The following is a 27654-nucleotide window of genomic DNA, read 5'->3' as shown; positions in this document are numbered from 1 at the left end:
GAAATATTCCTCAGATGTCTGCAGGAGAGGTCTGACACAACCCGGGACCATGCTTGAAAGGTGCATTGCAAGGGTTCCTGTACAAATGCAGAATGAAGTCTAAAACACAATGCCTGTTTCTGTTCATTTGCATATCAAGTTGGGAAATGTTTCATAGTTGTGGAAACATGATTCCCATGATGCACAATAACTTTTATAATTGCACTGTAGGGAGTTGTATTGTCCTCCCCACAATCTTTTTAACACCTAGCCTACATCAAACAAGGTCTTGCAAGTTGTCTGTCTTGTTACATGGATGTGGTTTAAGTTGTATATGCTCTGCTTGCTACAAAACCTGACCAATTGGAGGACAGGGCAACAACCCAGTTGTGAGTTCTGCCTCTCTTACTATGGAAATTGGATCTTATACTATAATAATAAAATGTAAACAAAAACGACAACTCATTTCTGTTAACCCTCAATGTACTGCTTATATTTAAACAAATATTTTGCTTTAAAAATAAAAGCATTAATAAATTCACATACTGTTCAGTATTCACAAGTAAACAATTTTCAAGGAAAATAATTTAATTACAGCTTATGTCACAAGAAACAACAATCAGCCCAATTTCATTTCTCGATGTAGTAGTATAAAAGAATATTTTTTTTTTTTAGAAATGGGAATTTGTAGAGTACATTAAGCTTCACACTTTTCTATGAGAGGTTTGTTAGGGGACTATACGAGGATGCTATTCCTGCAGCGCAATGTGTCCATGTAGAGTAGGGAAGTTACACATGCGGGTAGGTCTATAATGTCTATGCAAGCAGGGAGCTGCTGGGGCATTGGAATGTATTGTACAATTCAACCAATGTAGATACGATGGAAGTCGTTGGCTCCAAAAGCTGCATTACACTTGGGGCATTTGCGCTGCCTTGTGTCATAGCGTGTCTTCACACATTCGAAGCAGAATACATGGAAACACTTGGTGAGGACAACATCCATCTTCCTTGAATTGCAGCATGGACAAGTGAGTCTGGTCTGTAATATTGAGTAGAAAATTTTAGTACAGGAAATTAAGTACATGAAGTACATGAAACATGAGATTTGCAAAGAGTAATAAACGTAGAGGAAGCAAATCATAGGAAAAAACACTTGGGGGGGGGGGCTAGGATATAAAGAAAGGGTAGGTGGAGTAGAAATGGCAAATTACAAACAAAATGACGTTTGATTAACCTTACAACAGAGTGCGTAAAATAAAAATACATTTTTTGGGATGTGTGCGAGATTGCACAACCAAGTCCCTTTGATCGGATCTGAGAAATTCTGAGATTGTAAAAAAAATATTTGTACACATGTTTAGTATTTAGCCTATATCCTTATGTCCAAATATGTAAAATGTTTCTATGTGGTTATACAGGCCACGATCTCCTTACAAAGGTGGATGTTACACTCTGTAATACCCACCACCGGCCCACCATGCACAGTGATTGCAATGGGTGGAGAGCAGTGGGTCTCTTCTGCTCTCCCTGTCTCTTCATTCTTCAACATTGAACGTCTGTCGAGGAATTGAGACTCAGATGGGAGAAAAAAAAAATATTTGTAAATTGTTTTTTTTTTTTCTGCCAAATCTATACATGTGCTAGCAAAACTGCTAGCACAATATAAAGTTGAAATCTCAAGCTTTTTTTTTTTTTTTTTTTTTTTAAAGAGCATAGGTGAAAAATAGCATAACAGTTTAATTTTAAAGATATCTCTTTAAATTATGCATTTTTTTTATAAACAAAAAAAAAAAACTTTCAAAGTGATGCTAAAACAAAAAAAATAAACAAAAACAAAACCAAAAAATCCTCTTTAGCTTAACCCCTTCAGGACGGAGTCAATAGTGCACGTTCTGATCAAAACGTAAACAAAAACTGGAATTTGCGCTATATGTCTGTTCAACCGTAATTCACCTCTTTCATATTAAATGCACCCACACTTATTATATATCATTTTGTTCAGGAGAAACAGGGCTTTCATTTCATATAAAATATTTATATATGAAACAATTTATTATGAATAAAATAAAAAAAAAAACTGAGAAATTTGATTTTTTTTTTTTATTTGTAGTTCCGCCTCACATTTTAGCTGTAAATGGCATAATACTGTTAGGTTTTACTGCAACAAAATGCACATATTTGTAATCAGCGACGTCTCACGGGTACAACAGTACCCCCCATTAACAGGTTTTATGGTGTTTTGGAAAGTTACAGGGTCAAATATAGAACGTTCTATTTTCAAATTGAAATTTGCCAGATTAGTAATGTTACCTTTGAGACGGTGTGGTAGCCCAGGAATGAGAATTACCCCCATAATGGCATACCATTTGAAAAAGTAGACAACCCAAGGTATTGAACGTGGGGTATGTTTAGTCTTTTTTAGTAGCCACTTAGTCACAAACACTGGCCAAAGTTAGCGTTCATATTTGTTTTTGTGTGAAAAAAGCAAAAAACTAATATTTGGCCAGTGTTTGTGACACAAGTGGCTACTAAAAATGACTGGACATACCCCATTTGCAATACCTTGGGTTGTCTACTTTTGCAAATGGTATGCCATCATGGGGGTAATTCTTATTCCTGGGCTAACATACGGTCTCAAAGGCAACATAACTAGTCTGGCAAATTTCAATGTCAAAAAAATGAAATGCAAGCCTTATATGTGACTCTCTAACTTTCCAAAACACCATAAAACCTGTACATGGGGGGTACTGTTATTCTCAGGAGATTTCACTAAACACAAATATTAGTGTTTTAAAACAGTAAAACATATTACAACAATAATATAGTCCATAAAAGTGCCGTTTGTTTGTAAAAAATGCAAAAAACTTCACTTTTACTTAAAATATCATCGTTGTAATACAATTTACCAGTTTTAAACACTAATATTTGAGTTCAGCGAAGTCTCCCGAGTAAAACAATACCCCCTATATACAGGTTTTATGGTGTCTTGGAGAGTTACAGGGTCAAATATAGTGCTTGCGAATTAAATTCTCTGCACTTTCTCCCTGTGTTGTCAGGCATGTCAATCAAATTTTAATTAATCAAATGACATAATTATGTTAAAAAATGACTTAAATATACACGTAGAATTTTAATAGATATGCATTTATAGGTATTTAAATTCTACGTGTATACTAATGTAATCTTTTATGTAATTATATGTATTTATCTATATATATATATTTGCGGTTATTTGTATTTTATATATAGATAGATATATATAGAATGTCATTCTAAGTGTATTCTGTTTCCAATATATATATATATATATTAATAACAAAATACAGTTAGAATGAAATTACATAAGAATATATAATTTATTTTAAATTTTGTTTCAATATTTTATTTATTTATTTCTTATTTATTTATTATTTTAATTATACGTATTTATATATAATATATATATGTAGATCTATTATATATATCATATATATGTAACGTCATTCCAAGTGTATTTTAATACTAATATATATACTAATATTAATATTAAAATACACTTTGTATGACGTTACATATATATATATTATATGTAAATATATGATATATAATATATATACATATATTATATATATATATATATATATATATATATATAAATACTTGTATTTTATTTTAACATGTGTATTTATTTATTTTTTTATACTTTTCTACCAGCAGGGGGACTGTCTAATATTTTAGACACCCCCCTGCTGGCAGATCCATAGCCAGCTATAGGGGGCCATGTGATCGCTCTTTGAGAGCGATCACATGGCCCCCGGGGGCCTCATTTGCCGGAGGGGGGCTGCCTGGGCTCTCAGGCAGCCCCCCAGAAGAGGATCGCGGCGGAGGTGAGTACACAGTACCTCCTGGGGGCTTCAGCCGTTACGGCGTTCTATGCCGCCGCAACGGCTTTAAAGCCCTTTAAAGCCGCGACGGCATAGAACGCCGTAACGGCGTTAAGGGGTTAATGAAGCTGTTTTGGTGTATAGATCATGCCCGCTGCAGTCTCATTGCTCAATTCTACACAAAATTTACTATTAAAACTGAAATCAGTTGGTTTAGGTGAAAAATCGTGTTTTTGTCTTAAAGATAGAGTGCAGATAATATTTGTACAGGGAAAATTTTCTAATTGGACAAATGTAGTGAGTGGAGTGCCTCAGAGGTCTGTCATGGATCAACTTCCCTTTAATCAGTTTAAAAAAAGATCTTGAAGATGGAATTAAAAGTCATTTGTAAGTGTTTCTATAATTTTACACAGTTTTAGGTCATCTGCAGTCTGAACATGATATAACTTCACTACAGAGATGCATTTTGGAATAAGGAACCCACAGGCCTCTACATTAAAGGGACATTATAGTCACCAGAAGAACTACAGCTTATTGTATTAGTTCTAGTGAGTATGATCATTCCCTTCAGGCATTTTGCAATAAACATGGTCTTTTCAGAGTTAGTGGAATGTTTACATTACAGCTTAGGGATACCTCCACTGGTCATTCCTCAGATGGCTACTTGAGATGCTAGTAGCCGTGTTGTACACTGTGCAGTACCTCCACCCATTCAGTGTCTCCATCCTCTGCATGCAGACACTGAACATTGCTCATAGAGATGCAGTGATTCAATGTATCTGTATGAGGACATGCTGATTGGACAGGGCTGTGTTTGGCTTGGCTGGCTCAGCCCCTAAGCTGCCTCATTGACAAGCTCAGACAATCCAATGCGTTCCTATGTAAAAGCATTGTGATTGGCTCAGATAACCACTCCTGAATATGTCAGCCAAGCAGGAAGATGTGGGGCAGAGTCAGCAGCAGCAGACTGGAATGAAAGTAAGATTTTACTAGATTTAGGGAGGCAAGGGGTGTTTTTAACTATATAGGTTTAGGAATACATGTTTGTGTCATAGACCCTATAGAGTTCCTTTAAATGAGGCTGCGTTAGAGAGAACATTAAATAAAAATTATAGATAAACTAGGCAACGGGATGCAATGACAGCCATTGCAAAAACTAGTAAGGTGGTTTCATGTATAAAAAAGCCTATTCATTTACTTGATCAAACTAAAGTTTGGTCTCTTTATAAAGCAATAGTAAAACACCCCCTTGAATATGCAGTGCAATTTTGGTCATCAGTTTTAAAGAAGGATATTGTAGAACGAGAAAAGGTGCAGAGAAGAGCTACAAAATTAATAAGGGGATAAAAAGATGAAAGGAAGGCTAGAAAAACTGCATTTGTTTTCTTTGGAAAATAAGTACGCCTCAGAGGGAATACGATGGCACTATACAAATATATACAGGTTCAGTATAAACCACTATGTGCTAATCTGTTTGTTAAGCAGCAATACACAACTGAAAATATGTCACCCACTGAGACTGATAGAAATGAGTTTTCACTTACAGCAGAGTTCAGAGAAGAACAATAAAGATGTGAAGTTTTCTGTCTAAATAGGTTATTTTATCAGATTCTCTAGATATTTTTGAAAAGGCCTGGATGCTTTTTTGCAAAAGCAAAATATATTCAAGGATATATATTTAATATGTATGTGTAAGTGATCCAAGGATAAATCAGATTGCCATTTTGGAGTCAATAACTTTTTCCCCTTTTGTGGCATAATTGGAAATTGCTACAATTGTTTGTTTTTGCCTTCTTTTGTATCAACAGAATGGGTTTTAAGGTTGAACTTTAGTCTTTTGCAACCTAGATTACTGTATAACTATGTAACTGTTTCTCCTCTTTGATAATTACCCCTGTTTTAAAGAGAAACTATCACTTCCAGAGATTTTATAGCTCCCTCTTCCTTCACGCCAGTAAACTCTATTCCACCGTTTATTGTTGTAAATAATGCAGAAGTTAATTTAAAAATGTTCTTAACCTCTGCTGCACTTCAGCATTACAGCAACTTTGCCACCCCATAATGCTATGGGAGCATGCATGCGAACTACAACATATAAAGGAGAAAATGCTGCACCTAGGCATGCACTCTGCATTTTCTCCAGCAAAGGTGCACTCGCGTATGTGCCATCTATATGGTTCTATAAGTTAACAAACTTGTCTGGCAAAGTAGGTAAATGACAATAAAAGATACTAAGAGGAGTATTAAAAAAAGATTAAATTTTTAAATTGAAAACACGACAGTTCCTCTTTTTGAGAAGCACGTGCACATTTTGTATGTAGTCTGGTATAATTGGACACCCCACTTTTCTTTCCAGTATTAAATAATAAAAGTATAATAGGTACATTAAACCTGTAACTAGAGATAATTATACCTTATATTCTTTGATTTCTTCCATAAGAATTTTATCACACGTTGGCACCAAATCAGGTTTTTTTGTGGATTCCAATTTCTTCCGCAGACGAGATATGTCCTCCTATATATACATAAAAACAAACAAAAAGCATAAAAATAATAAAAAAGTGATAAAAGATGAATGGGAAATAAAACTGATGGCAAAGAAGGCACTCATTTGATAAATTGAATACAAATGACTGCATAAAATATTTTAAAGTTTAATTAGAAATTTTTCAGCAACAAGTGCAGTTAAATAAGGAGAGGTATAATGGACTCTGTGAGCGGTGTCTGCAAATAGCCTGGGACCGCTTATTATGTGGATGCTACTTAAGAGACGCTGAGAGCCGTTTGTATTTACGCTTGAGAAAGCCCCGAGAGGCGGGGCGAAACGCGTTGCGTGGACCGGAAGCCGGAAGTAACTGCGCTGGATGGGAGAGCCGATACCAAGCCGGTACAGAGAAGAGGAGAGAACTACTACTTTGGTTTATCCTCAACATAGACCTGGACTTATTGGACTCTTACCCTCTTATCAGCGGCAGGAGCAGTTTTTTAAATATATTTAATAATTTTTTTTGATGTCTTAATAAATGGAACACTGCTTTTATACCTTACCGGTCATCAAGTGAGTGCTTTCAGCTGTTCATCAATCGGATCCTACGATCACAAGGGGCTGATCCTCCTGAGGTCTGATAGTTTGGAGTGGTACTTCAACCACTCCACAATTGTGAGTTTGGAATTTTTTCTTTTCGTTCTATTATTTACCTTAACAATATTGCACTAGGACTGTGTCTTCTTATATTTTAGATTAGACAGCCTGAACAGACCTGTGCAAGTATATAACTTTTCCTATATCTGTGTATATTAGCCTGCACGGTTAAATGTATATATGGTGATTTTCCAGTATATATATCTGTATTTATGCACAAATTTGCATGACACTTTTGCATGCTTGGCACATTGTATTGTGTATAATTTAGCTATCCTATACATTTATTTTGTGCACCTACTTTTTTACAGTAAAGGAGGAGACTATATTTAAAAGAAGAAAAACTACCACAACGAGAGGACAAAGGTATATAAATAATATCAGGAAGAATTACTTTACTGAGAGGGTAGTGGATGCATGGAATAGCCTTCCAGCCGAAGTGGTAGAGGTTAACACAGTGAAGGAATTTAGGCATGCGTGGGATAGGCATAAGGCATAAGGCTAGCTATAAGATAAGGCCAGGGACTAATGAGAGTATTTAGAAATGTGGGCAGACTAGATGGGCCGAATGGTTCTTATCTGCCTTCACATTCTATGTTCCTATGTTAAATACTTGCTTTGCAGCACAATGGAAGGCTGAGTGCTACTTTGCAATTCCCAGATTCTGAATGTCTAAGGAGGACATGCTCTTTCTTGCCATCAGTAACTATAACAGAGGGTTGTGCTACAATTTCAACTTTCCAAGTTTAAAACCGGTAACATTTTCATGTTGTTACAGTCCAATATGCAATTACTAGACAGAGTCCAGGTTGTTACCTGTGATTGGTTGGGGTGCCGTTCCGGCTGAAACATTTAAGTACTCAATTACAATTAGGCACCTTTTTGTGGTTCCAGAATTGGAGTAATTCTTTGGTTGGTTTTGACCTCGATAATGTATGTGACTCTTACTACGAGTAACATTAGTTTTGTCTTTTTTCCAATGACCTAAACACTGGATAGTTTAACTATCATTTACGGGATACTGACCTTCGAGAGTTAAACATTGAAAATGACTTCTGTAACACTGACCTTGTCTTGTTTATTACTATGCTATCTTGCTTGCAAGCAATCTTTGTTAAACATTTCAATCAATATGCAGTAAGTGATATATTTCTAATTCATTGTATATAAAATGGGATTAAAATTGGTACATAAATGAAAATGATAAAACTAAGCTATAGGTTTATCCAAGGTATGACTCATTTAGTAATGGTTGGTATATAACAGACTGCTCTGCCGAAAGCTAGAGGTGTTCAACTCCTCCTTATTTTACTATTGCATTTAACAAAACATCAGTAAAAATATGTACAGCGTACATTAACACACATATGTAGTTTCTAGGAAAGGTTGAATAAAAGCACGACATAGGCAGATCAGATTATGGATCGTAAATATATTAGATGAGAGAAAAATCCTATGCCATCTTAATAAACAACTTTCCACTATTTCAGTTGTAGGTAGGTTTTCTCTCTAGTCATTTGGCCTCCCAACAAGGCAAGCAATATATATATATATATATATATATATATATAAAAAAAAAAAAAAAAAACACTCCAGAATATAGGTAATCCCTGAACATTGACAAAAGGCGTTCCTGAAAGGGTCACATGACTCACTTTGGCAACATCATGGGAGATATGTGATAGCAACAGGTTACCCAAGACAGACCATACAAAAGAAAAACACTAGGCGCCATACACTGACCAGTCACAATATTAAAACCACCTGCCTAACATTGTGTAGGTCCCACTTGTGCTGCCAAAACAGTTCTGATGTGTAGAACCATGGACTGCTAGTCCTGCTAGTTGTAAGATGGGACCTCCATGGATCAGATTTGTTGTTCCAGCACATTTCACAGATGCACAATTGGATTGAGATCTGGTGAATTTGTAGGCCATGGCAACACCTTTAACTCTTTATCATGTTCCTCAAACTATTCCTGAACAATGTTTGCATTGTGGCAGGGTGCATTTTTCTCCTGAAAAAAAAAGTCATTGCCATAAGGGAACACCATTGCCATGAAGGGGTGTACATGGTCTGCAACAATCTCTAGGTAGGTGGTACGTGTCAAAGTAACATCCACATGAATGTCAGGACCCAAGACTTCCCAGCAGAACATTGCCCAGAGCATAACACTGCCTCTGCCAGCCTGTCTTCATCCTATAGTGCATCCTGCTGCCATTTCTTCCCCAGGTAAACTGTGCACCTGGTCATCCACCTGATCTAAAAGAAAATGTGATTTATCAGACCATACAACTTTCTTCCATTACAGCATGGTCTAGGTCAGATGCTCACATCCCCATTTAAGGCACTTTCAGCGGTGAACAGGGGTCATTATGGGCACTCTGACTGGTCTATGTCTATGCAACCCATATACCGCAAACTGCGATGCACAGTGTGTTCTGACCCCTTTCTGTCATGGCCAACACTAGGATTTTCAGGAATTAGAACAAGAGCTCTTCTGTGTGACTGATCCAAACGGTCTAGCCTTCGCTTCCCACGTGTATCAATGAGTCTTGGGCGCCCATGCTCTTGATGCCGGTTAACCAGTTGTCCTTCATTGCACCACTTTTGGTAGGTACTAACCACTACATACAGGGAACACCCCACAAGTAAGACTTGCTATTTTGGAGAGGCTCTGACACAGTTGTCTAGCCATCACTATTTATCAAATTCACTCTGGTCTTTTCATTTTTCCTGCTTGCAAAACATGAAATTCAAGAACTGACTGTACACTTGTTGCCCAATATATATCCCATCCCTTGACAGGTGCCATTGTAACAATATAATCAATGTTATTCACTTAACCTGTCGTGGCTGGGTTTAATGTCATGGCTGATTGGTTTATGTGTAAGTACATGTAAAGGTAAACTGGTCAGCTATCAGATGAAGTTGAATACTCCTAAAATATTGTCATTTGAGAAAACCAAATGCTTACACAAAGATAAAAAAAAAAAAAAAAAAAAAATATCTACAGACAACCCCAGAGGCCTGTAAGGTATTATGAATAATTAGGATACTGAAACAAAATTAAAATCATCTCTTTATAATACAATGGTAATATCCAGTGTTTTCATTATGCAAAATGTTAGATACCAATTCTCAAAAGGAAGGATCTATATCAAATATAGTGCTACCAAATTAATAAAGGGATTGGATATTTCCAACCGTGGAAAGGCTTCTAAATTGCCTGTAACAGACAGAGCATTGAAGATATATAGTGAGAAAGAGAGGAGGGAAAAAAAGGAAGGGGGCAGACAATAAACCATGCATAAGTCAAATCACCTGAGCTCTCTTGTAGTTAAATGCATCCTTCTCCCGGTTTGCACTATTTTCAATTATTTCTGTTCTCAAATCTCGCAATTTCTTTTGAGATACTTCCATCTGTGAGCGCAGCTCCTCTGCTTGCTGTGAAGCCTCTGATGCCTGCAAAAATTAGCAAAGACAGATTCAAAAGAAGTATGTAAAGAGGATGAAAGTGAGCGGCAAGCACATACTACCTTGCGTTTGCTAAGATCCAGTGCTTGTGTACGCAAAGTCAGTTCCTTCTCTCCTGTATTTATGCTGCTCTGGAGTAAATGTTCCTTTTCTTCAAGTTTTCGAAGAACCTGTAGTTGAGCATCTACCTGTGCAAAAGAGCAGCAGTAACACCAATAAGTATCAGAAAATAGGGAAAACAAGTGCAAAACACTACACTACAGAGGGAGGAGACTTAATAGAACATTAATCTGAATTTGTTAGAGAAGGTGCATAGACCATATAAAAGAGAGAGAAAGTTAACGAGTTGAGGAATCATTTACAAGAAATATATATAAAAAAAAAAAAAAAGGGATTGTATACATACCTGTGTGCGAAGAGTAAGGAGCTGGTCTGCCAACTCCTCCTTTTCCTCCTTTAAAAGTTTATGGATCTGGTTTGATTTGATCCTCTCAGACATCAGCTTAAAGTTGGCATCATCCTTTTCTCTGAGCTGTTGCATCAGCCGGATGTTCTGCTCTTGCATATCCTCAAATGCCTGGCCCGTGACATCCATTTCTGACAGCAGTGCCTCCTCCTCCTATCACATATATTTCAAAGCTTATAATAAATAGATTTACTAATGCATAGAAGTAGAAAAGAGGTATTTAACAGTTCTTCTATTAAATGAAAGCACTACAAAACAAAGCTTGCTTCAAATGAACACATCAGTTTAAAGGGACACCAAAGGCATTAAAGGGACACTCCAGGCACCCAGACCACTTCTGCTCATGGGAGTGGTTTAGGTGCCAACTCCCACTACTCTTAACCCTGCAACTGTAATTATTGCAGGTTTTTTATAAAATGGATTTTCTTTGCTAGAGCGTCGCTGGACGTCCTCACGCTGTGCGAGCACCTCCAGCGTCGCTCAATTCCCCATAGGAAAGCATTGAAAGTATTTTTCAATGCTTTCCTATGGGGAGACCTAATGCGCATGCGCGGCATTGCCGCGCATGCGCATTAGGTTTCCTCAGCCAACGCGGGCGGGATTAGTCTCGCCCACCGGCTGACGTGATTACTGGGAGGAGCGACGCCGACCCGAAACCACCGCCGAGGGACATCGGCGGGGTCTCAGGTAAGTGACCTGAAGGTGTTTTCACCCCTTCAGCTACCTGGGATGGGAGGTGGGAGGGAGAGGGTACCTGCAGTGCCAGGAAAACAGATTGTTTTCCTGGCACTGGAGTTTTCCTTTAACAGTTTTGGTGCATATTGCATGCCCCTGCAGTCTCACTGCTAAATTCTTTGCCATTTAAGAATTAAATCACTTTTTTATATAGCCCAGGTCATCCATCCCTGTAGATGACTTGCACAGTTTTCCTAAACACTTCCTGTAAAGAGAGATTTAATTTAGAATGTTTTATCTCTGGGGCTCCCCCACTGTCTGCTGGAGCCATTTTGTGTTTCAATGAGTGGTTTGTAGTGCTGGAAGTCAGTGCTGCAAACAGTTCTTTAACCCCTTAAGGACACATGACATGTGTGACATGTCATGATTCCCTTTTATTCCAGAAGTTTGGTCCTTAAGGGGTTAAATAGGCATTTAAATGCCTATTAATAAGATCGCAGAATGATCAATGTTAAATCCCTGCTTGCACCACTAACTCCAGGTATTAATGGATATCTAGGGCTGCTCTGAGTTTTTACTGGTATTATTTTAGGTGGCCGCATGCTTTTTGATGAGTTGCTTGCATTTAAACGCGTTTAAACACCTTAAAATAGATTGCATGAGAGCAGGGTTAAATTAATAAATCCTGTTAGTCAGCTGGGGCCACAATGTAATCAGCTGGGAAGCAGGGCTCCATTCAAAATCACACTAAGTGTAACTCTGAAAACGGACAATAGATGGTTTCAAAATACGACCATCAACTGTGTTAAAAAGTAAAACCCGGGGGGCGGAGCCTGACAGCCTAGCTGTAAAGACGTGGACACCACGAGCTCCAGCCTGGCGGGCAAATATCGGGGTCAAAGCGATGGCTACAAAGCCCAAGAACCCACCAGGGTGCACCACCCATGTCGGGGGTGCACCCCGGAATCGAACGGAACAACTCCGAAACCCGTCGGGGCCGGGAGAGCGGAACGCCAAGTGCGGCCTACTAGGGCTGGAGCCGGGGAGAGGCGGCCGCTCTCCCCGACACCGGTGCCCCCAAACGGATACGCTAATGTCCGACCCCCCCCCTTTGGACCGGTGGGGGATATCCCGGTCCCAAAAGGGTGAACTGACCAGGCCTGGGGCCGAACTAACAGGCTACACCGTCTGCAGGGGCAATGCACCGCTGAGCGCGGTCAAGATGGCGCCTCGGAAAAGGCCCAAGACGCAGAGCCCAAAGCTTCCCCTGGAGGCTTTTGACCGGATCTGCGGACGTGGAATGGCCTACCATTTAGCGGTAAAAGCGGTGGCTACATGTATACGCCCCACAACTTGCCGCCGACAATACGCCTTCTTACCTCTAGCCTCCAGAGCAGCCATCCGGCAACGTAGACGCCAAAAATCTAAATGGCGGGAAACAGCGCCGAGACACTCGGGCGCACTCACTCTCTCCCGCACGCGCGGGAGCCGGTTCCTCGAGCAAGCACTGCAAACAAGCAACTCACCTGTCCCAAAAGCCTGCGATCAGCGAAGCGCCTACCTACCGACCCCCACTCAAGCGGCAAGCCACAATGCTGCCCACAGGTACACCAGGCGGAGCACTGCTGGAGCGACATCTCAGCCTGGGATCATCGATGAGGGGGCCACCAAAGCCATCACCCAAGATACGAGCTGGAAGCACACCTGGCAAGCCTCCAGAGTCGGCATCGGCTGAGTGGGAAGACTGTGTGGGGGACAAACTTGGACTCTGGGCACCGGGCGGCAGATGACCCTACCGAGCAGCCTCTGACACACATAAATATTCAGGACTCTCATGCAATATAGCGGGATAACAAATGTAATTGTTTTAGATAACCTTCGAATTGCAACAGATAAAGGGGCTTATGCTTATTTAATCTAGCTAGCACTACCCAACTAACACTGATTTAAAAATGTACACCCTAGCATGATGTCCTAGGAATAGTGACACTGGCAGATGCCGGTGAACCAACTCACCTACCTGACCATCCCAGTTAGCAATATATATGTATATCGCATATCAATTTACAGCATAGTTTCGCTAGCTGCCGTATATGACACACAACGGTAATAACCAATGCTAAGATGTCCGCAAACGCAATGTTTTCCCACTGTGTCTCTCCTCTGTCTTCTCCTACCTGTCAAGCTCATTTTGATTCTGCACTAAAGCAAGAATTCAAACAATTATAATCCTGGCATATGTATAAATGTTTGTACTCCTCAGGAATGTAATGCTATATACTCCACATAATCTTAACGTAACGAAATCAACCATAAGCCTGTCTAGTTTAGTATGTTTAAAGCAATCTACAGATGTTCAAAAGTCAGATACTTTCTTGTTCTTAAAAAAAAAATGTGCTGTTTAATCTGCCACACTGTAAAATGCTATGAAAAAGCCTGCAGTTGCTGTTGTGGCTCTGCAAGCCTGTTGTTACTGCATGCACAGCAAAAATAAAGAATTAAAAAAAAAAAAAAAGTAAAACCCATTTCTAATAATCAGAATTTTTATTAGCAGTAAGTTACCTCAGGGTTAGGGTTAATGGTGAGATTAGGGTTAGAGGATGGTTAGATTTAGGGGTACAATTAGGGGTAAGAGTAGTTCGTGTTGGGTTAGTGTTTGGTATGGGTTAATTTGGTTAATATGAAATTACAAACACAACGTGAGGGGCCTCAACACCCCACACAAAAGGAGGCTACTCCTGGAAGCCATGAAAAAAGAACAGATTGATGTAATGTGTATGCAGGAAACACATTTTAAACATAGCAAAATTCCAGAATTTGCTCAAAAAGACTTCCTGATCCAATACCATGCAACACATTCATCTAAATCAAGAGAAGTCTCCTTCCTCTTCCACAAATCTCTCCCCTTTGAACTACTGCAAATAAAAAAAGACCCACATGGAAGATACATCATAATATACTGCAACATTAACACAGTCACATACACACTGGTCGGCATATACAGTCCTAATAAGAATCAAAAAAACTTCCTACTTAAAGTTCTTAACAAGATACCACCTCCACAGAGAGCCTCCGTGATTCTCTGTGGGGACTTGAATCATGTTCTGCACACCCACTAGCGATACACCTAGAGTCAAATCATTAAAAAAAGCAATGTAAATCTCTCTCCAAACTAGTATTAGAAAACAACCTCTATGACATATGGAGGACACAACATCCCACTGAAAAAGGGTACACATATTACTCAAAGGTGCATAAATCCTTCTCCAGGATAGACATGATTTTAGTAACCAACACCATCCTACAAAAAGTAAAAACTAGCAAATTGGGCGACATAGTGTGGTCAGATCACGCGCCACTATCTATAAAATTGCAAACCAATTTCGACCACAGAGAAAGCCCCATGGAGGCTAAATGACAGCTTTACAGAAAGAAAGTACAGGTACATCTGTGGGATACATAGATTCCAAGTAATATACCCACAGAGTACTAGTACATTAGTAGCAATCCATATTAGAAATAAAATGTAACTTTTAATTAACAAGTTTAAAACCAAAGTGGCACAATCACTATTTATCCAAAATAAAGTAGCAAAAGGAGAGAGAGAGAGTATAATAGAGAAAAAAGTCAGACCGTGCCAATTAAATCAAGTAATGGCACAGGTGATTAGGGAAGAATAGGGTTAAATAGTAACTGGAGCCAAATAGCCCAACGTTATCACCCCACTTCTATCTCCCAATATCTCAAATGACTCGATTCCCCCAACTCCTAACGCTATCCGAATAAAAATCTGACGTTAGAAAAGTTAATTGTAACTAAACGTCTAGCATCCAATTAGAGTCTAGTGGAGAGGGTGGCTGTTTTAAAATAACAAAATAACTGCTGCAGCATCGTCCCCTGTCTGCCTCCCACACCCTCCACAACATATGCCCCGACGCGCGTTTCGCCGAGAATCGGCTCTTCAAGGGGAACCGGATTAGTGTTCAACCGTCGTTTAAATAGCCCGCCCTCTCTCCGGATTGGCTGTTGGTCTAGCCAGGGAGAGGGGGGGGGGTGGAGCCTATCCTCCCTCGCAGTTAACCCTCAATAGCTCGGTATACTGTGAAGGGGGATAGTAAAAAAGGCATACCAATACAAAAGTTAATATAATAAATTTAGATAAATATAGCTGAACTAGACAGGTAATGAATCTAAAGTGATGCAGTCAATATTGTGGTAAAAGTTAAACGGAAAAGAGACACAGGGGGAAGAAAAAATTCCATTCATATGTGAACCCCTAGTGTTTCAGTATCCTATTCAGTAGATAGTACTTAATCAAAACGAAATAATAATTAACAAGAAAAATAAAAAGAAAAGTGGTACATAATAATTTTGCAACATTGTTATATCCAATATGTTGCTCCTTGAGGGTGCAAGCGTGTTCTCCATCAAACTACATCTGCTCTCTCATAATCGCTTTTAGTAGTTATTTGAGACCTGATGTACTTTAACAGAAAGAAAGAAAGTGAAAAAATAAATAAATAAAACAGCAAACTCATTTAATCCTTTGGGGTATAGCGTTTGAAATAAATAGATCCAACGAGACTCAGCTTTTAAGAGGGCGATGTTGATATCTCCTTTGCGGTGATTTTGAAATATTTTTTGAATCACCTGACATTTTAGTACATTGGATTTGGAGGCATGAATTAATCGTACATGTTTGGCAATGAGTGTATCCGTATGTGGATTTGTGATGGAATTGATATGCTGTAGAATCCGTCAACGTAGTTGTTGATACGTTTTGCCAATGTACTGTAATCCGCATTCACAGGTTATAAGGTAAATCACATTAGTAGAACTACAGTTTATAAATGAATTCACCACTATGTCTTTTGATGTTCTTTTATTGTGCATGATTTTTGAAGGAAGAATAAAATCACAGGCCTTACAGTGGCCACACTTGAAGAGACCTTTAGTTTGGAGCCATGTAGATGTAGTTAGTGCTGGTTTTAGGTGGCTATGTGTTAAGTGGTCGGCCAAATTTTTAGCTCTTCGATAGGTCATTGAGGGCTGTTTCGTGATAGTGTTCTTAAGGCATGTGTCGTACTGTAATACCGGCCAATTTTTACTCAACACCTGCAATGCCTGGTTCCAATCTTTATCATAAGTGCCTAGGAATCTTGTAACACCCGGAGTTGTTGATGTATTTCTGGGGGGTCTGTGTACAGCTTTAGTTCTTTGATAAGCTTTCTTTAATATTCTGTTAGGGTAGCCTAGATTTTTAAATCTATTTCTTAATTATTTTGCCTCCTACTCATAGTCTTCCTGGTTTGAGCAATTTCTTTTCGCTCTTAGGTATTGGCCATAAGGTATGTTGGCCATAATGTGATGTGGATGGAAGCTTTGCCAATGAAGCAAACTATTAGTTGCCGTGGGCTTCCTAAATAGTGATGTAGTGATTTGTCCATCATCTAGGATGTTAATCATTAAATCCAGGAAAACCAGTTGTTTCTCATGTATAACATGGGTTAGTTGAAGATTGATTTGATTTTCGTTTAATGTGTCTACCATCTCCTTGAACAGCGTGAAGGAGCCTAACCAGAAAATTAACACGTCATCTATATAGTGATACCATTTAAATATAGATGAAGTGTAAATGACATTAGAGCTAGTAAATACTGTGGTCTCTTCCCACCACCCCAAGAATAGGTTGGCGTAACTGGGTGCACACGATGACCCCATAGTGGTGCCTCTGAGTTGTAAAAAATATTTACCATTGAATGTAAAGTAATTGTGTGTTAGCACGAATTTTTGTAACGACAAAATTAACCGTTGTTCCTGTTCGTTAAAAGTCTCAGCCTTTTCTAGAAAATAGGCAACACCTGCTAGTCCTTTATCGTGTGGTATATTGTTATACAGTGCCACCACGTCCAGACTTGCCAAGGACGTATATGGTGGCACTGTAAGATCTTCCAAAACCAATAGCGTCTGTTTGGTATCACGTATATGGGACTTGAGGCCTTGCACTAAAGGTTGTAACAATTTGTCCAAGAATTGACTAGCTCTCTCGGTTAAACTGTGGTTTCCTGAGACTATTGGTCTCCCCGGAGGATTGCATAGGTCCTTATGCACCTTGGGGAGACAATAGAATGTGGCTATAGTGATATTGGACTGATAGACAATGTATCTGTATTAATTTTGTGTAATCACTGTCTGTTAAGCCTCCTTGTACCAATAGCTGTAATTCCCTAAGAAAACCTTTAGTAGGATCTTCCTTTAAAGTCTGATATGCCTTTTCATCTGATAGATGTTTCATACACATGTCAATGTATTGGTCTCTCTGCATCAGAACTATATTCCATCCCTTGTCTGAGGATTTTATCACAACTTCTGTCTCAGACTGATTCTTGTAAGGCTAAACTTTCCTCAAATTTCAAATTGGATATTTGGGACTGTTGGGAAGTTTGACACTCTAATTCGTTGACACTCATTCTAATTCGTGCAAATTTGGACAAACAGATCAATACAAGGGAAGTCTTTGAGGGTCGGTGTGAACCAACATAAAGGTTTACAATCTAAGAGAATCTGGTAATTCCTGTTCAGAGTACAGATCTGTAAGTAGTTTATATATTGCATTATCATCAGATAAAAGACCTAATTCCCTCAGAGTCTTTAAGTTTCTCTTTTCATGAAAGGCATGAAGAGCCAATTTACGACCAAAGAGATTTACATCCTTGGCCCAATTGAACCTGTTTCTAGAGGGTGTTGGTAAAAATGATAACCCTTTTTGTAAAAGTGAGATGTGTCTAGGTTTGAGAACAAAATTGGATACATTTATTATTTTATTTTCTTCCAATTTGTCCCCTATTGGAAGTTGGACTGGTTTTTGTACCCCCACTTTTTTCTGTCTCTGAGTCGTGCTCTTTGTGGTTGAGGCCACTCCTGGTCTAAAAAAGCAGAGGAGGACTGATATGGGCCAGAGTGGTCTTCTTGTCTAGAACTAGAGTCTAAAGAGTCTAAACCAAAAGTGGGATCTGAGAAGGAAATATTCCTGTCTGTATTTCTCAGAATACCTCTAGTTTGAGCTGTGGATGTAGTGTTTTTTTTATTATAACGAGATCTTGTTTCGGATTCAGACCACTCTGTTTCATCAGATGAGGAAAAACCTTCGTTCCCCATTCTGGTGTTTCTGAATCTACGTTTATTTTTATTTTTGAAGATGTTTCCTTCCTGAAAGTCTTTAAAATCCCTTTGGAATTTGTAATTTTTTTTTTGTCTAATATTCTTTTTAAAGTTCTCCAAGTTTTTTTCTAACTTCGTTTCCATAGCTACAAAATTTGGTTCTTTTTCAAATGTTTTAATTTTTTTGATCTCGATATCTAGGTCACCATTAGTCTTTTCTAGACTCTCTTGTTCCAATGTAATTAAAAATTGCATTATCCTTGCCGAGCAGTCTAGCAGGATGGAGTTCCATTCTGCAATCTGTTCTTCTGTTTTGACTTAATCAGGCAGTAAAATATCTGGTCTAAGGCCTCTTGGCACCAACTTCTGTTCTATATATTGCCTCAAACTAGCCAATTCCCAAGCCTCTTAGTTGTGTTTGATATAGTTTTTGTATCCCAAAAAAAAGCATGTGGCGAAACCAACCTCGCCACTATGAACTGGAGAAGCCTGGTTGCCCCCCTGCTGCCTTTGGACTATGGCCCTGGGAGATTGGGCCCTTTAAAAAAAACGTATTCGGCCCTAACAGAGTGCATGTCACTCATTCTGGCCCTTTAAATACAGTGGGGTCATTCGGTACTTGCCCTGTGTGAGCGGTGATACCCCAGATAGCTATGCCATGGAGCCTATTCATATAATGAAAGACTATGGGAAAGACTTTAGCTCCATGGCAATTGAACTGTGTGAATAGGATCTGAGCGCTATTCGGTAGTTTTGTGCGCTCAGATGCCAGCTATCTGGGGATATGTGAAATGTCTGTGTGTTATGTGTAAAAGGTGACTTTATGTATTTTAAAGTCTTTTACTGTCTTTGTGTCCCCATGTGCATAATGGAGTCTGCCTCTATCCCTGGATATAAATTGGATTACTTCTCCATTGTCTCCAGGAGAGAGTGCTCTGTAAAACCGGTCTGGGCCGGAAAGCCATGCTGGAAGGGGGTTTTAAAAGATACTTTACTAACTTTTGAACCCCATGTCTGATTCATGCCATTGTTTAATATGTTGATTGTGGATATGTATTTTTATGTGAATGTGATGTATGGTTTTAGAGTTATGAAAGTTGGGTAGAAAGTATGTTTTAACTGTATGTGTAATTGAGTCTCCTCTCAGGATAAGGGGAGGAAATATGTGGGATGTAACTGTGATGTGATTGGTTGTTTTATACCTCCCTGTGGGCGGTCCTGTATTTGAAAAGACTGTAATAAAAACCAGGCTGGGTGTGCCAGCACCTCAGATTCTGCTTGCCCCTTAAAACGAAGTGTCGTCTCGTTATTGGGGGAATTGGATTGTATGCTGACTGCCAGGAGTGTAAGCGGATTGTATGCTTTTCCTGTTCAGCTATTCCAGGGTTCGTGTGTTTCCAGTTCGGGAGTTGGAAGATTCGTACAGTTTGCAGTTCGGGAGATTGGTGCTTGCAGTAGCTGCTTGTCTATCTGGAAGGGGATTATCGCCTAAACGTTTTTTATCCTCTTGTGGGCGAAACGGTCCGTTACAAAGCATGATCAATATCATTAGATTTACTAATAGTGTTTCCCAAAGGTTTAGTGGAGAACACACTTATTCATAGTCTAAATGACACCTTGCTACACAATGAGGAATTTAGCAAACAGATAAATAAAGAGCTCAATGACTACTTCAAATACAATACACTCCCTGAACTAGCGCCTACGACTACATGGCAGGCACACAAAGCAGTGGTAAGAGGAATTTTCATCAGTAGAGCATCATATATTAAAAAAAACCAAGGACAAAAAATATCTTGAACTACTGGTGACCCTGCTAAGAATTCAGACTAGGCAACACTTAAATCCCACACCGGAAATTGCGAAAATCACCAAACTAATCAACGAAATACACAGAGGACACAGCGCGAATGCTTCAAAAACTAAAAACACGGCACTATACGCAGGGAAAAAGGCAGGGAAGGCTCTAGCCTCCCTGCTGAGACAAAGACAAAACCAATCAAAAATCCCCTACCTACACAAACAGGCGGGAGGGAAAACACACAATCCACACGAAATCCTTGCGGAAATGGCAAGATTTTATACAACATTATACAACTTAAAATCCGATAAACATACACACCAACCAACGACAACGGAAATACAACATTTCTTGTCCCAGATAACTCTGCCTAGCCTGTCCCTAGACCAACAGAAGATACTTGGTGACCCAATCACTATGCCTGAGTTACTACAAGTCATAAAATCATTACCACAGGGCAAATCACCCGGACCAGACAGCAAAAAGGGGCAAAAATCTCAAGGATATGTTGGTACCAAGCCATCTTTCGAAACATAATGAGAATAAGAAAAATTGGCTCAACGTTTATGGCACCTACCAGTGTGGACGCTGTGTAGCCTGTTGCTACATAGATAGAGATTCCAAGTCCATAACTGATTCCTCCGATGTACATAAAACTCCAATCAAACAATTCTTCAACTGCAATTCAACGGGACTAGTTTATCTCCTCACATGTAAATGTGGTAAAAAATATGTAGGAAAAACAATACGTCCCTTTAAGAGGCGCATGATGGAACATATCCATTCAGTTTCATCCGACAGAGATACTCCTGTAGCTAGACATGCTAGAACACACCATAGTGATACATCCAGATGCTTCAAATTTGCAGGGGTGGAAAAGGTTAATGTGGGAAAAAGAGGGGGTGACCTCGATCTAATCCTCAAGAGGAGAGAATGCTTTTGGATTCAGACATTAAACACCCTGTCCCCAAATGGCCTCAATGAAGGCTTCACCTTCACCCCCTTCATTTCATAATCACTATCCATTTTCATAATTACAAATCCTTCCTATGGATTTATCCTTGTTGTTTGTTATTGTACATAGTAACTGTATATATCATAATTTTATTATGTCACTTTCATGAACTAATGTATAAGCGGCCAAACTAAACTACAACCATTCAGCAATTACTGGAACCTTGCTTGAAGTACTATAGTATCTGAGTCCTTAACCTTCATAATCTGCTTTTTTAATAGGAGATTATGTATCATGTATTACTTCAAGGCTTCTATATTAGTACATGTATGGGAATACCTTTTTAAAAAATGTGCGCTGTTTATTTCCGAGTCCGTCCTAAAAGTATGTGTACAGTACTATAGGAACCGGTTAAGCATTGCACTAATTGACTGTGTATTTCCCCTGTGTTTCAGTAAATCTTTACTCTGCGATTACGTACGAATGGGCACTTGAGCTGGTGCCCCTGTTAGCGCAGTACACATGCGTTTCAGAGTTGGCACTCAGCACCGCCTTCTACTCGCTCTGATTGGTTCGAGCCTATATGATTGACGGCTCACGCACCTATCATGAACGGTGGGCGCACACAAATGAAGCGCCGCCCACGTTCGTCGCTGATTGGCTCAATTTAGGCCGTGATACATACTTAAACAAGAGCACACGGGCATTTGCTCGTTGACTTTTCATAGCGCCTTTTCATAGCGCTCGTTGACTTTTCATAGCGCCGAAACGCGTTAGGCAGGCAGATAATGATTTTATAATCACGCCACTTTATTTTTTCATTTACACTGTTTGGGGTGTTTAACTAGGGAAAGAGGAGCTGGGGCCTGTATGGAGCAATCTCTAGGGAATGGGTGAGCCTTTCTATGACTATATTTTGCTGATGATTGACTGCTAGAGTAGACAGTGTGAGACAAGCTGCCACATTGGTCTTATCTTGGTTAGTCAGTATAGCCAGCACTGGGTCTGGATGGGATTAGTTGGACTCTTGCCATTGAGGTTTTCTTTGGATTACTAGTCAGTATATATCCATATGCTATACTGGTCTAGGTAGTAACCTCTCTTGCAGCTATTATTGGGGCTGAAATACCTCTTTATTAAGTTAATAGCAACTCTGCATTGAGGATCCCTTTGCACATTCTAGTCAGTGGGTATTTCAGTACCTTTCACTGTGAATTTCATAAGTGTCCGAGGGGTTCTCTAGCAATAGCTAGGTATTTGTTCTCCCTACAGCAGGAGAGCAATCACTAGGAGTCACTATGCAACACTGATCTAAGCAGTATCCTCTAGTAGAGCCAACATTGGGGCTTGAATGTCTCTTAATTTCTAATTGGCATTTCTAAATCTGAGGATTTTTCTGCACTACTAGTCAGTGTCTGAGTGTCTCTTTAGCACCAGCTTTATATTACCATTCCTGTCCGCCCTTTATTGGGAGACTGTTTAATTGGCACTTACTAGTCAATATGAGTTACTATGTAACACTGTTCTAAGCAGTATCCTCCAGTGTAGCCATTTTTTTGAGGCTTGAATGTCTCTATATTAATAATTGGCAATACTGTATTGAGGCTTTTTTCTGCATACATTAGCCAGTGTGAGTTACAAGTATACTCTATTTTAACCCTCATTAGGGTTTGAGTGTCTATTTAAACACCAGCTGTTATTTTAAGCAGATACTGGTCTCTCCCTTCTATATTTTCATTTGGCAAGGTATACATCTATACAGCCATATACTCCTGCTAATACTCTTCCCGTAGCTCCCTGAGCTCCTTATATCTCCTCTCTTCCTTCCGGAGTGGGTTATTTATTTATTTATTTGTAATTATTTCTTTTTTCATTATCTTATTCTTTTGTTCATGACTTTGTATACCCAATGATAATTAATTTTAACAGACAACTGAGATCTATATCTCACCAGTGTTTCCTGGACGTTTGGTCCTTGGTTTACACTATCTTTTTTCTTTTTTTGTATACAGTACAAGGGTTATCCCCTATTGAGATATGATCTGGACACACTGAATTTATCCCCGTCAGGGGGTTATTTTCTTTTTCTCTACTACAACATATCCCTAAAACCCTACCTAAACCCCATAAAATATCTTGCTTATCATGTTATCATAACAGTTATAACAGCCATAGCCAAGGCATGGTTACAAAAAGACCCACTACTATTAGAAGCCTGTATAGAACAGATAGATACGATTAAACTCTACGAAAGCAAAACCAGAGCTCATCGAGCCCCAACAAAAATTCTGGGTAGACGCATGGAAGATGTGGGACACATACAGACAAAACAACCAGAAACAACCAGATCACAACCAGAATAAACAGACAAACTTTAAGCAACGAGAGGGGACAAAAGTGAAACAAGGAGAAATTGACAATATAGGTTAAAGCAATACAACCAAACGGGAGTTCATGTTCTTTCCCTTCTTCCTCCCCCCCCCCCCCCCCATCCCCCACCCTCTTTCCCTACCCATCTCACCCTCTCTCTCCCCATCTAACCCATAACCCCAGTTGAATAATGTTCAGATTTAAAAATTAAAAATAAAAAACAGGTACGAATAGGTATGAGAACAACCTATCATGTGCATGGTAAAGTGGCCCAGGTGTAGAGAATACGTTAACTTGAACAGATACAAAGAATCTGTATAAAACATCAGTTGAATATTGTATAACCATTGCTATCTGAAGGTGACGCACTGTATTTATAGACGCACTGGCAATGTAATATACTACAATACGCATTGTAAAACACATGACCTATGTATGTACCTTATAAATTGCAAAAAAAAAAAAATTAGTCTTGATTGAAATCATAGTTTTCTACATAAAGCCTTACTGACTAGTGATTTAAATATTGATTTACATCAGTTTGATTTAAATCAAATCCACCCTGGGGCAGACCTCTCCTAATCCCAGAGAGCGTAGCAGGAACAGCTCTTATATGATCTAGTGATTATAATTCCTGGGGAGTATAGTGATATAGCAATCCCCAGGATAGATACTGTTGTTTCCCCCACACGAGATGAGACTATGTTGAGGGTAAGCAGGACCAGATTTTAATGGAGCCACAGCTGGTCTTTTATGCAAGTCCCCATGCAATGAGAACACCCATGTGGAACTGATGGGACACAGGGTTACAATGTTATAGACCAATAACAGAATAGTTACAACATGTGACACATCCCACACACAAACAATAGAATCCCTCCTCTGTGCTTGGGAGATAATTGAATCAGGAACTGTACTAATCTAACCCAATTATCTCCAAGCACAGAAAAACATAAAATTTTATGAAACCCCAAAAAGTACCTTAAAAACTCATAAAACCCCATAAGTTACATCCCCTGGTAGCCCCGATCTGGGTGAACAACATATCCAAAAATCACCCAGATCGGTTCAAGAATTTCCTGGAAGTCATAGTTTTGACCGACCGTGCATGTGGTCCTATGCCCAAAACAGTTCCAGGGAAATCAGTGCTAACAGTCGGTCAAGTTCGGTAGTCTTTTACAGGTTTCCCTGCAGGGCCCATAGTCTGTGGGCAGGACGCTGTCAAGCAGGCCCATCCAAGTACAAGTGGCGAGGTTACTTTCGCCACACATCTAACAAAGAAAATAATATACATATAATAAAAGATATAGTAAAAGAATGTTCCTGAAGAAGATGTCTAATTAAAATATATATATATACATATCCATCCCTTGCTGCAAGCTGCTGCCATTTTTCTGGAAAATTATGGAGCCTAGCAGAGTCTTTAGAAACTGTATCTAGCTTGTTACAGTCATCACAGATACTTTGTATAAGTTTAACACTGTATCGTTTGTTTGCACATTAGGACTGCTCTATTGAAGAAATTATCTTAAAGGATCACTATAGTGTCAGGAAAACAAACTAGTTTTCTTGGCACTATATAGTCCTTAGGTCTCCCCCACCGTTAAAACCTTTATCCAGCACCGGGCTCCCTCCACTCGGGAGCCTCCCTCTCCGACAACGGCTCACTTCTCACTGCTTTCCTATGGACGTTCTGCGTGCTCAATGATATTTTCGCATTGAGCGTCGGGGGGCGCCACTAGCGGCTGTCAGGAAGACAGCCACTAGAGGCTCGATTAACCCTGCAATGTAAACATAGCAGTTTCTCTGAAACTGCAATGTTTACATCTGAAGGGTTTAAACCTGGGGGACCTGGCACCCAGACCACTTCATTGAGCTGAAGTGGTGTGGATGACTATAGTGGTCCTTTAAAATTTTTTATTTTATTGTTTTTAGGATTAAATATAGATCTAGGACTCTAATTTAAGTGCATTTCTTTTATCTATTACTCCTGACTTGTATTAAGGGCCTTATTTGTACGACATTTACCACTTAATTGTGGCACTGAGTTATGTATTCCTGACCCTATAGTGTTAACACCACCATCTAGCCCCCCTGGGCCCCTCATGCCTCCATAAATATAGCAAAATCCTACTGTATTCAAGCCTGAAGCTGTAGCTCTGCATGTTGTTTGCCTCAAAAAAAAAGCAGTCTGCTGACATCAGAAGTGGTAGCCTGATCCAATCACAGTGCTTCCCCATAGGATTGGCTGAGACTAAGAAAGAGGCAGATCAGGGGCAGAGCCAGCATGATTTAAACACATCCCTGGCCAATCAGCATCTCCTTATAGAGATGAATTGAATCAATGAATCTCTATGAGGAAAGTTCAGTGTCTGCATGCAGAGGGAGGAGACACTGAATGTTTGGATGCATTTTAGGCAGCCATGACCCAGGAAGGATCTCTAACAGCCATCTAAGGAGTGGCCAGTGAAGTTATCACTAGGCTACAATGTAAACACTGCATTTTCTCTGAAAAGACAGTGTTTACAGCAAAAAGCCTGAAGGTAATGATTCTACTCACCAGAACAAATTCCATAAGCTGTAGTTGTTCTGGTGACTATAGTGTCCTTTTAAATTGTGAGATTACCAACAGTGCAGTAATGAACAAAACCAGGAGATGGAGATTGGTCAGACAACATTTTCTAGCTCATCTTCCAAAAATGAACAATTTATCAAACTTGATTTAACCTCTGTACATCTCTGCGTGTCTAAATTAAGAAATCTGGTAGACACTCTTCACTACAAAGTATAATATAGTACAAGTAGGGAATTACATCATTCTATTAAAAAAATGACAAATAATAAAAAAAATATTTTCTTCTGCATTAAAATCTGCAATAAAAAAGACGACATTAAATGTAATTGTTACATTGCACTAGCAGAATTGTAAGTTTTTCAATATAAGTAAAAAAAAAAAAAAAAAAGGTAGATATCTCCCTCTTCCTGTCAATCAACTGGTAACATTAGCTCCTTTAAAAATGGAGCAAGGCACTGAAACTTTAAACTTGTCATTTTCAGCTATTATTAAAGACACTACATACATTAACCAGTCCTCCCTCGCTAGCTCACAGGCACAGTAGAACAGTAGTTCTAAACACAGTCTTCAAGTCACACCCACGGTTAGGCATTCACCAATTCTGTACAAAGGGGGAGGTTGATATTGACAAAACATGGATCACTAGTGTGTGCCTTCAGGACAGGGCTGGGAACTACTTGTATAGGAGGTACCACAATGGCTACACAATGAGACAGACTGCAGGTATTTTGATGCTGGTGTATACTGCCTTACCTGTTTTGCTGTAGAAAGTCTTTTCTGGAGGGCTTCGGTTTGCTCTTCAGCTGATCTCATTCTGCGTAGAGCATCTTCATCTGCCATCTTCTTACTATCCCTACGCTCTCTTTCCTCTAGCTCCCGATGACGTTGACGCAGTTCTTCTAACTGAAACAAGAATGCGAAAGCATTGATCAATGGGTAAATATGAATAAATCTCTTTGTAAAGCTACATTATTAACACAAAAACTTAACTACAAGTGACATGCATGATGTTACACTCCATAGCCTAGTCTGGGAAATAACCCCCTTGATAGAATGGTACATTACCAGCACAGCACATTTTGCATTTGTAAACATGTATACCCTTGCGTAACACTGTTCACGTAGTATTCCTGCCTCCCTCAAGATGCTGTAGCTCTGTCCACTTCACAGCATCATCAAGCCTTTGCCAA

The 27654-nt window shown here is 39.3% G+C and overlaps 1 protein-coding gene across 1 annotated transcript in view; it reads right to left on the bottom strand.

The window, feature by feature from the left end:
- Positions 1-549: 549 nt before the first annotated feature.
- Positions 550-27654, bottom strand: part of RNF20 (ring finger protein 20) — an 88919-nt gene continuing 61814 nt past the window's right edge. Inside the window, exons 15-20 of the mRNA XM_063435018.1 lie at positions 27218-27367; positions 10868-11080; positions 10524-10649; positions 10309-10449; positions 6256-6357; positions 550-1018 (exon numbers count right to left, since the gene is read on the bottom strand). Of these exons, the coding sequence (XP_063291088.1) occupies positions 842-1018; positions 6256-6357; positions 10309-10449; positions 10524-10649; positions 10868-11080; positions 27218-27367 (909 nt within the window). The 3' untranslated portion in view covers positions 550-841. The remainder of the gene's footprint in view (positions 1019-6255; positions 6358-10308; positions 10450-10523; positions 10650-10867; positions 11081-27217; positions 27368-27654) is intronic.

The sequence above is a fragment of the Pelobates fuscus genome, chromosome 10, assembly GCF_036172605.1.
Source record: "Pelobates fuscus isolate aPelFus1 chromosome 10, aPelFus1.pri, whole genome shotgun sequence".
NCBI lineage: Eukaryota > Metazoa > Chordata > Amphibia > Anura > Pelobatidae > Pelobates > Pelobates fuscus.
The sequence above is the reverse complement of the archived record's forward strand: the minus strand, read 5'-3'. Positions and strand labels throughout refer to the sequence as shown.